Source organism: Pantherophis guttatus, chromosome 2 (assembly GCF_059756535.1).
Source record: "Pantherophis guttatus breed Tessera chromosome 2, ASM5975653v1, whole genome shotgun sequence".
NCBI classification, from domain to species: domain Eukaryota; kingdom Metazoa; phylum Chordata; class Lepidosauria; order Squamata; family Colubridae; genus Pantherophis; species Pantherophis guttatus.
The window spans coordinates 271,620,280-271,630,535 of NC_142064.1; the positions used below are offsets into that span (position 1 = coordinate 271,620,280).

General features: G+C 51.8%; 1 protein-coding gene across 1 annotated transcript; it reads left to right on the forward strand.

Moving 5' to 3' along the window:
- Window positions 1-973: 973 nt before the first annotated feature.
- On the forward strand, window positions 974-4,360 carry LOC148115903 (uncharacterized). Its single transcript, XM_087885278.1, has 2 exons — window positions 974-1,912; window positions 4,238-4,360. Exons 1-2 carry the CDS (start codon window positions 974-976, stop codon window positions 4,358-4,360), a joined length of 1,062 nt encoding a protein of 353 aa, XP_087741404.1.
- The last annotated feature ends 5,896 nt before the right edge of the window (window positions 4,361-10,256 follow it).

Below are 10,256 nucleotides of genomic sequence, written 5' to 3' on the forward strand. Positions count from 1 at the left end.
GGGGATAACCCACGAGGGGAGGGGTCTGGCCTGGCTGCCAATTGGGCCACGGGGGGTGCGGATTCTGGGGGTAAGGGGGGTATCAGATTTCACTCTATTGAGGGCTTTTCTATCAATATGCTGAGTGGGAGGGGCAGATACGGCGAGAGCAGGGGGCCATATCATGTGGTGGGGGCACGCACTTGCTATCTTCAAGAGGTGGCATGCCCCGGTCCCCATAGCTCTTCTCATTCCCCAGGTTGCACAGACTCTCAGGGCCCGAGCCTTCGGCTGTTGTTGTGCAACGCCAGGTCTGTGGTAAATAAAGCCCCCCTCATTTGCTATCTTATTCAAGAGGGGGGAGCGGACCTGGCAGGTATTACGGAGACCTGGTTGGGCCAGGAGGGGGGGGAATTCCCCTCGTAGGTATGTGCCCACCAGGCTTCCGGGCATTCCACCAGCTGAGAGCTCAGGGCAGGGGCGGGGGGTTGGCGGTTATTATAAAGGAAGGTCTTGATCCGAGGGAGACCACTGTTCCACAGATAGCCGGATGTGAGTCCCTTCTTGTGAAGTGGGGCCATGGAGTACAGATGGGTCTGTTGATCACGTACCTGGCTCCCTGCCACATGGCAATGACCCTGCCTGAGCTGCTTAACGTCATAGCCGAGGTGGCGGTTGATACCCCCAGACTTTTGGTCATGGGGGATTTCAACCTGCCATCCATCGGTGAAACGTCTGAGGTGGCTCGGGAGTTCATGGCTTCCATGACGGCCATAGACCTGACTCAGTTAATTCAGGGCCCTACTCACATGGGCGGGCACATGCTGGACTTAGTTTTCATCTCTGGTCAGTGGTCGAGTGGCCTTGATATAGGGGATATAGTCATCGAACCTTTGTCATGGTCTGACCACTTGCTCCTTCGACTTGACTTTCTAACCGCTATACCCTGTCGCAGGGAGGCGGGACGACTAGGTGGTTTCGCCCCAGGTGCCTGATGGATCCTGATAGGTTCCAGATGGAGCTTGGGCCATTTCCTGAGACTCTGGCTCATGATTCGGCTGAAGACCTGGTGGCCGCCTGGGACAGTGCAGCCGCTGGGGCTTTGGACCGCGTCGTGCCTTTGCAGCCTCTGACCCGGCACCGAACTCACCTAGTTCCTTGGTTCTCCAAGGAGCTGAGGGAGATGAAGTGCCAGAAAAGATGCCTGGAGAGCGGTTGGAGGACCAGCCATTCCGAATCCGACCGAACACTGGTGAGGTCTCATATTAAGACCTATCTAGTGGCGATAAAAGCGGCAAAATCTAGCTATTTTGCTGGCCTTATTGCGTCATCAGATAATCACCCAGCCACCCTGTTTAGGGTGACCCACTCCCTCCTCCATCTGGGAGCGCGGGATGATCCCTTGCAGGGTGGAGCCGAGGATTTTGTGCAGTATCTGCATGACAAGATTCCTCAGATTTGGGAAGGCCTGGCCTCTGACTGGGTAAGTCCAGACGAGATGACTGAGGCAGGTCTTGAGAGTGTTATCTGGGAGGAGTTCGATCCTGTGGCTCCCGAGGACGTAGACAGGATTCTGGGATGGCTGAATGTGTCCACATGTTTATTGAACCTGTGTCCCTCCTGGTTGGTGCTGGCCTCCCAGGAGGTTACACTAGGCTGGCTTCAGAGGATTATTAACACTTCCTTGGGTGAGGGTGTCCTGCCAGCCTTCTTGAAAGAAGTGGTGGTGAGGCCCCTCCTCAAGAAGCACTCTCTGGATCCGGCTGTTTTGGCTAACTGTCGTCCAGTCTCCAACCTTCGTTTTATTGCGAAGGTTGTTGAGAGTGTGGTGGCGAGGCAGCTTCCACAGTACCTGGATGAAGCTGTCTATCTAGATCCGCTCCAGTCCGTCTTCAGGCCTGGGTACAGCACAGAAACGGCATTGGTCGCGTTGGTGGATGATCTCTGGAGGGCTTGGAATAGGGGATGCTCCTCTATCCTGGTCCTGTTAGATCTCTCAGCGGCTTTTGATACCATCAACCATGGTATCATGTTGCACCAGTTGGAGGGGTTGGGGGTGGGAGGCACCGTTTTGCGGTGGTTCTCCTCCTACCTCTCTGACTGGTCGCAATCAGTGTTGGCAGGGGGGCAGCGGTCAACTCTGAGGTGCCTTGTTTGTGGGGTGCTGCAAGGGTCGGTCCTCTCGCCCCTTCTGCTCAACATTTATGTGAAGCCGCTGGGTGAGATCATCCGTGGCTTTGGGGTGGAGTTCCATCAGTACGCTGATGACACTCAGCTGTACATCTCCAGCCCAGGCCACCCCAACGATGCCCTTGAAGTGATGTCCCGGTGCCTGGAGGCCGTGCGGGCCTGGATGGGGAGAAACAGGCTTCAACTCAACCTTCCAAGACCGAGTGGCTGTGGCTTCTGGCGTCCCGATATAGCCAGCTGGTGCCATCGCTGGTTATTGGGGGTGAATCATTGGCCCCCATGGAAAGGGCTCACAACTTGGGTGTCTTCCTGGATACATGGCTGTCTTTAGAAGAGCATATGCCAGCTGTGGCCAGGGGGGCTTTTTATCAGGTCCGCCTGATAGGCCAGTTGTGTCCCTTTCTAGATCAGGACTCCCTACGCACGGTCACTCAGGCACTTGTCACTTCCCGCCTGGACTACTGCAATGCTGTCTACATGGGGCTCCCCTTGGGGTGCACCCGGAGGCTCCAGTTGGTCCAGAATGCGGCCGCGCGGGGTATTATGGGAGCGACGGGGCGCTCCCATGTGACACCTCTCCTGCGCGAGCTGCACTGGCTTCCTGTGGTCTTCTGGATGCGCTTCAAGGTGTTGGTGACCACATTTAAAGCGCTCCATGGCTTAGGGCCAGGGTATCTACGAGACTGCCTTCTGCCGCCAATAGCAGAAAGAAAGAAAGAAAGAGATTTTACTCACTAAGGGAGATTTTTTCTCCTCAGTCCGATATACCAAATTAATTCCTCAAAGCAAAGAATTGTCAAAGTCCAGTCCGAAGAAATCCAAAAAGAGATTCTAACAGTGTTCTAGAAACACGATATGACTTCCGAGCTTTTCAATTTGTCCGTCACAAGGCCTGAATAGCCGACACACCCCCTTTTATCCCTTGTGGGGTGTGGTCCAATGACTCAGCTCAATCTCTGGCCCGCCCACGCCTCTTTCTCTACTGCGCGCGCTTATCCTTACGACGCTGTCTGGGATCCAGCCAAAACTCATCCCCCTCGCTCTCTATCTGCAGCTGCTCTGAAGTGCCTTGTTCCTGGCATATCTCTTGGACTTCAGAAGAAACCTGAGGCATTGCCAGAGAGGAGGGTCCTGGAGAGAGAGGCCTTGCCAAATCCTCTCCTTCACCTTCTGAGTCCCCTCCCTCTGTTAGGACAGGCTCGGGGGTCGGAGTCACAACAAACTCTTAATGCCTTTTTGGCAATGCTGTTACAGTGAGCTCTGGGGCTTAGATCGTTTGAGATGAGTACTCCTAGGTCCTTGACATAGTGAATTTAATTAGTTAGTTAGATCGACAGTCACATCTGTATACAAACAGCATGAAGTGGAACACATTCTGCAGATGAAACTAAAGCAAGCTTTAATGCTCAGCACCCTTGTCCAACTGATCTCTACATGGACAACTTGCTTTCATCTTTCAAGGTGATTAGCTTGGGAGGTCATGGTTATGGTCTCAGCATGGCCATAAAGGAAAGGACAGGAGGCTCTAATTCAGTGGTTCTCAATCTTCCTAATGCCGCGACCCTTTAATACAGTTCCTCAGGTTGTGGTGGCCCCCAACCATAAAATTATTCCTAAAACCATTGAAAATATGTGTTTTCCAATGGTCTTAGGTGACCCCTGTGAAAGGGTCGTTTGGCCCCCAAAGGAGTCGCGAGCCACAGGTTGAGACCACTGCTCTAATTGGTCAGTCCCTGTTAGGTGTTTTGTGCCAGCCACGACAGTTCCTTAAAGGTTCCTAAAAGGCCACCAGATGGGAGCAAAGAGGGAGTTTTGATCCCACTGGTGGGTCAAGGGTCTCCAGCTCCTGCAGCCTCATTGGTAAGGGAGGAGCCATGGGCCCCTATAAGAACCCAGGCACAGGGACTGTTTTCCCTGCTCTTGTTCTAACTTCCTATAGGAATGATCCATGGGCTCAATCCAGGCATGGATGCTTCCATGCCACGGAACCCATTTTACTCTACTTTACTTTACTTCTAAATAAAGATTTAATTTGATTGCATCCTTGCGTACTGCCTTTTCTTGAAAGCACCCTCAACAAACCATCAATCTTTGTGAGATCCCTCACAAAGTGGGAGCAGAGGATGGTTTGAGGCAATGCTTCCAAGCCAGCAGAAGCAAGATGTCTGGAGGTTCCAGCAAGAACCCTTAAGAGATGGATGGCAGGAGATCCCCAATTGTGACCAGAAGTCTTCAATCAAGGATGGCAACCCTGCATCCAGTCCCTGATGCGAGCTTCAATCCAGAGGAGGGTACAGATGATCTCTATGCCCCCAGAGGACCCAGCGGAATGCAAGGGACCCCTTCGCACACTTCCCTGCAGCTGCAAGCCACAGAGAAAGGCATGGAAGGCCAGCAGTCCACCCAGGACTGCCAGGACACCGGGGAAGCGGCCTGGGACCAGGCCACCCCCAGTGTAGACCAGCTCACTGGCGAAGAATGCAGAGAGCTGCTACAAACGCTCCTAGCAGCCCGAGGGACGCCAGGAGCCCAGCCATGTGGGACACCAGTGCAGGGTGCCTCTGGACACTGGGTAAGTCTTTCCCCAGCATCCAGGAGGCCCCCCAAATGGTGCCGGGCACTCTGGGGGACCCCGGGGCCCCAGAGCTTTTGGCGGGAAAATTCCCGCCAAATCGCAACCTGCAGCTTCCAGGCCCAACCGGAAGCAACATGGCGCCCCCCAGGCTACCTATTCCAGCGAGGCTTGATGGGCCTCAGCTAGGCCACGAGGCCCAGCAACCGATGGCAGCCAGCCAAAGCAGCATGCAAACTGCTCACCCCCCTCCACAGGCAAGCCTCGAAGTCTGCCCAGCCACACCTGCTGCAGCAGGCATTAGGGCCACAATCCAAGTCCTGGTCACGGCCCTGGAGGCCACGATGACTGCAACCTCAACCTCGGGGGCAGCTAGCCTCCCTCACTACCTCCAGAAGACCAACGGGGGGGGGCATCCAGTCTGGAGCCCCCCAGCCATGACCCATGCCTCCAGAGAGTCCCAGAAGAACCCCTGGGGTCTCCAGCCTTCGCAACACCCCCACTGTTAGGATATGGTATAAGCCTAACAAGTTGTCCAGGCAATATATGTGTTCTATCACTTTAAATGTATTCTGTAACTTTAAGATGTAATGCTGAGTAATTGTACTGATGAGTCATTGTAATTGACTGCTGACTGACTGCTGACTGCAATTATCCTAATTGTACTGTTGAGTCATTGCACTGCTGACTTCACTTATCCTAAGTGGATAATTACTAGTGTAAACTGTATATAAGGAGAGAGCCGAGCTATAGTCATTCTTGCTTGACTTGCTGCTTGACTTGTTGGTTGCAACTGTTACTGTCATGTGTGAAGAAGTGGATGGATCTGCTACCATCGTGATTTGTTACCAGCGTTGAATTGCTGTTTATTACCTACTTCTGTCTGTATGGTAAGAGGATAACTGTAACTCTGTAACTTCGGACTGATTTGAATAGCTAAAGACTTGGATTGACTAAAAGACTATGCAATTGTTTTTCGCTACCAAGTAAAAGCTTTGTTAAACCAATTTGTATGTATTGTATTCATTGCTCTCAGTACCGTTTCTCTGTGCACTTACTCTGCTGGTTGGTAACACAACAATATCCTTAACACCCACCGAGGCAATGGAGGACTCACTTTGATGACTTCAGGGGGCCTCCAGCTGAGCCTCCCACCTCCCAAGATGGCTGCCTCCTTTGGAGTCTTCAGGACCAGCGGTGGGCCCCTCCAGCCGATCCTCAGCATTTTTAGGCTTTTCCGGCCCCATCCTGCAGCCTTCACCTCCTGGTAAGTGTTCCAGTACCAGGGGGGCTTCCAGAAGACTCTTCAGAGCTCCACAGGCCTGGGCCCAGGCCTGCCCTGAAGCACAGAGGGAGAAGTCCGCTCCCGTCGGCTCCTGGGCTGGAATGAATTCTGAGCATGTTCAGTTGGCTGCATCTGAAAAGGAGAAAAATAATCAGAGAAAAATACCTACACTCACCAGCAGAGGGGTCCCTCTCCCATTTACTTCAATGAAATCATCCCAAAGGTACCAAGGACAGCAGAATGGACAGGTATTTTCTGCTCCTGCTTATTCTTTTTCTTCAGTACTCCCAAATAGCTTTGAAAAACTACATCTGGGGGGTGAAAATTTTAACATATGGAATAAAGAGATACAGGTATGTCTCTTAAAAGAGGGGACCCTAGAAATGGTTCTAGACCCCCCCACCTTTCCCTTGGGGGCCTCAAGAAGAGTGGTACCACAGGAAAGCCTATATCACTCTACTGAACTCACTGGATGCTAAATTGTACCCCAGCATTCCAGATGGTCTCACAGCTGTTGAGATTTGGGGGCTGTTATATAGCCTATTCAATAGTGATAACTTGGGCTCCACCACAAGACTCACAACAGAGTTCTATAACACCAAGCTGAAATTTGGGGCTAGCATGGCTGAGCACCTGGGAAAATTGAAGGCACTCAGGGCAGAACTGGTGCTCAGGGACTACCCCGTGACTGAGGCCAACATGATTGCTGTCATTCTGGCATCCCTGGACAAAAGTTGGGGCAATTTTATTGTCTCACTAGAGGGAACCAGAAAGGAAGCCATGACTCTGTCCTACCTCACAGGGAGGCTCAATGAGGACGACAGGAGGCGTAGAGATGCAGGAGAGTATACCAGGGCCACAACTCATCGCATCAACAGAAGGCACCAGAGTTCAGAGCAGGTCAACGCTCTACCCAAGTGTTTCATCTGTGGCTCTGAGGAGCATCTGAAGAAGGACTGCCCCCATTACCAGCAAGGACCTAAACGTGGTTCCAATCAAGGAAGGGGCAGGGGATTGAGAAGGGGACCTGGCGGGGGCAAAGGTGGTGCTAAGGGCAATTTTGTGTGTACTACTTACCTCACCCCTGGCACATGGGCTGGTGGCCCTACTGGCCTCTGATTACTGGACTCTGGGGCTTCATCTCACATTGCTAACATGAAGCAAGGTTTTAAGAGGTTAAGGAGAATTAACTCCTCTGTCAAGGTTGCCAATGGTAACAATGCTTTGGTTGTTGGGGAGGGCACTGTCTCTGTACCAGGACTGGGCAATGTTGAAGGTGTGTTACATGCTCCCTCTATCGCCAATAACCTGTTGAGTATAACCAAGTTATGTGATGATGGCAGGGTTGAGGTATTGTTTCGCAAAGGGGGAGGTCATGTCACTCGAGACAAAAGGGTCATTGGGAGTGTTACCATTATGAATGGTTTGCCATATTTCTCCCCCGAGTACCCAGCCACAGGAGACAGCTCACAGGGTGCCACCTCAGAAGGGGCCTGCGTGCAGAGAGAGAGAAAGGCACCACAGCCAGCCTCACGGCCTTCCAAGGCCAATGCGGGCAAGAAACCCAAGCCTCAGCAGGCACCTAAGGCAGATAAACCCAAAAAAGGGCCTAAGGTGCCAGCACTGCCCAAGGCAACCAGAGCCAAGGGGGTGTCAGTGGGAAAGCCGCTCCATACTAAATGTGCCCACCTCTTACATTGGAGGTTAGGCCATGCGAGCTTCCCAGTGGTTAAAAAGATGGGGGAATTCACTGAGGGGATTCACCTCCAGGATTGTGAGGTGTTTCTGGACTGTGCCATCTGTAAGAGGGCAAAGAGGAAGGCCGCCCCAATACCTAAGGTGTCACTGTGTAAAACCCAATACCCATATCAATTAATACATGTTGATTTGGTTGGGCAAATTTATACCATCCCTAGGAAAGAGGCAGTATTTCCTCACTGCCACTGATGATTTCTCAAGGTACGGCCATGTGTATACCCACACAGAAAAGTCTGAAGCCTTTGATGCTATAAAATCACTGTACAACTACGTGGAAACTCAGTACAAGACAAAGATCGTGCAACTGCAGAGCGACCGTGGGGCCAAGTTCATGTCCCGAAAATTCCAGGACTGGATAAGGCACAAGGGCATACACCATTTTCGAACAGCACCTTTTACTCCTTCGCAGAACGGCGTTGTAGAAAAATGAAATGGCATTCTGCAGACTATGGTGCTCAGCCTGATTGCGGATGCTGGGGTTGCGGAATCGTACTGGGCGAAAGCGGTACACTATGCCAACTACACCCTGAACCGCACCTGGAGCAGCGTTGTGAACCAGACCCCATATTTTCTGGTCCACGGTAGGAAGCCAAGTTTGGGACACTTGCGTGTGTTTGGCTCCTACGCTTGGGTGCACATCCCCAAGCAGCTGCGGAAGAAGGGGAGATCCGTCTCCCAAAGACTAAGGTTCTTGGACTATGACCCTGGCTCCAAGGCCTACCGGTTCCTGGGAGAAGGGAGCAGGACTGTGACCTCCCAATCTGCCTCCTTCGAAGAGGACTCAAATTGGACCCAGATCCACTCAAATCATCTGGGCCCATACATCAACTGGCCCATCAAAGCCGCACCAACCATGACACCACCTGAGACAACCACAGACCCTGCCACCGACGAGAGCGAGGAACAGGATGAAGAGGTCAGCCTACCTGGTCCAGATGGGGAGGATGAGCCATCCAGTCCTGAGGGGGAAGACACGCCATCTTCACCTGACTCTTCGCTTCCAGCGACGCTTCAGAGGACCATGATACCCAATGCCTGGGACCGAGGGCCTCCACATCAGGGTCGTGAACAGCCAGTCGGCAAGGAACCTGCAGAAGAAAAGGGCGGCGAGTGGCAGGAGGTCAGAAAAAAAAGAGCCTTGGTTGTACAGTGGTTTAAGGCACCCTGTTATTAAGCTGGTTATTAAGACCAGCTGCCTGCAATTACTGCAGGTTTGAATCTCGCCAAGGCTCAAGGTTGACTCAGCCTTCCATCCTTTCTAAGGTAGGTAAATTGAGGACCCAGTTATGGGGACAATAAGCTGACTTTGTATAAATATACAAAAGAATGAAGGCTATTGCTTAACGCATTGTAAGCCACCCTGAGTCTCCGGAGAAGGGCGGCATATAAATCATTTTTTTTTTAAAAAAGGTCAAAGCGGTCCAACAAGGGGGTCCCACCAAAGAGAATTGACATTGGGCACATCACATCCATCAACAGCATTGTGGTCACCCCAAAGACTTTCTCTGACATCCAAGAGCTGCCCATTGAAGAACAGGAAAAGTGGCAGCTCGCGATGGAACAGGAAATGGAGAGCCTGAGAAAGCTCAAGGTCTTCACCCCCTTCAAGGAGAAGGTCGTTGGCAAAAATTTGTTTCTTGCTCCACGGCCGAGGCAGAATATGCCAGCCTATCAGACACTGCAAATGACTTGATTTGGTTCAATGCTCTGATAACGAGCATCTGGGCACCTCCTACTCTGCCCATCCACATTCAGGAAGATAACATGGCCACAGTTGGAATCTCTGGGGCATACACGGTGGGGTCTAGGTCCCACCACATAGACATCCGCTACAAGAATGTCAGGCAGCTTGTCAGAATGGGGCTTATACGTATCAAAAACTGTAATACAACCAATCAGTTAGCTGACCTATTCACAAAACCTGTGCCCATTGACCGACACAACCTTCTGTGTAAGCGTTTGGTCCTGTAAACAACATATCTGCATGTCTATGACACCTGCTCGCCCTCATACTCATATTCACCGTCACCTGTCATTGGCTGGCAAGAAGGGGAATTGTTAGATGTTTTGTGCCAGCCACAACAGTTCCTTAAAAGGCCAGCAGATGGGAGCAAAGAGGGACTTTTGATCCCACTGGTGGGTCAAGGGTCTCCAGCTCCCGCGGCCTCATTGGTAAGGGAGGAGCCATGGGCCCCTATAAGAACCCCTGCACAGGGACTGTTTTCCCAGGTCTTGTTCTAACTTCCTACAGGAATGATCCATGGGCTCAATCCAGGCATGGATGCTTCCATGCCAGGGAACACATTTTACTCTACTCTACTTTACTTCTAAATAAAGACTTAATTTGATTGCATCCTTGCATGCTGCCTTTTCTTGAAAGCACCCTCAACGAACCATCGATCTTTGTGAGATCCCTCACAGTCCCAATTCAGAGAAAAGGCCGATTTCTTTTCTGAGTCTTTCCTAGAAGAT

What these genes read in the sequence shown, in the direction of transcription:
- LOC148115903 (XM_087885278.1), top strand. Translation starts at nt 974, where the DNA reads ATGGATCCTGATAGGTTCCAGATGGAGCTTGGGCCATTTCCTGAGACT. An exon ending in AAACGGCATTGGTCGCGTTG is followed by an intron (nt 1,913 to 4,237) that starts GTGGATGATCTC and finishes TTTTCTTGAAAG; the next exon opens with CACCCTCAACAAACCATCAA.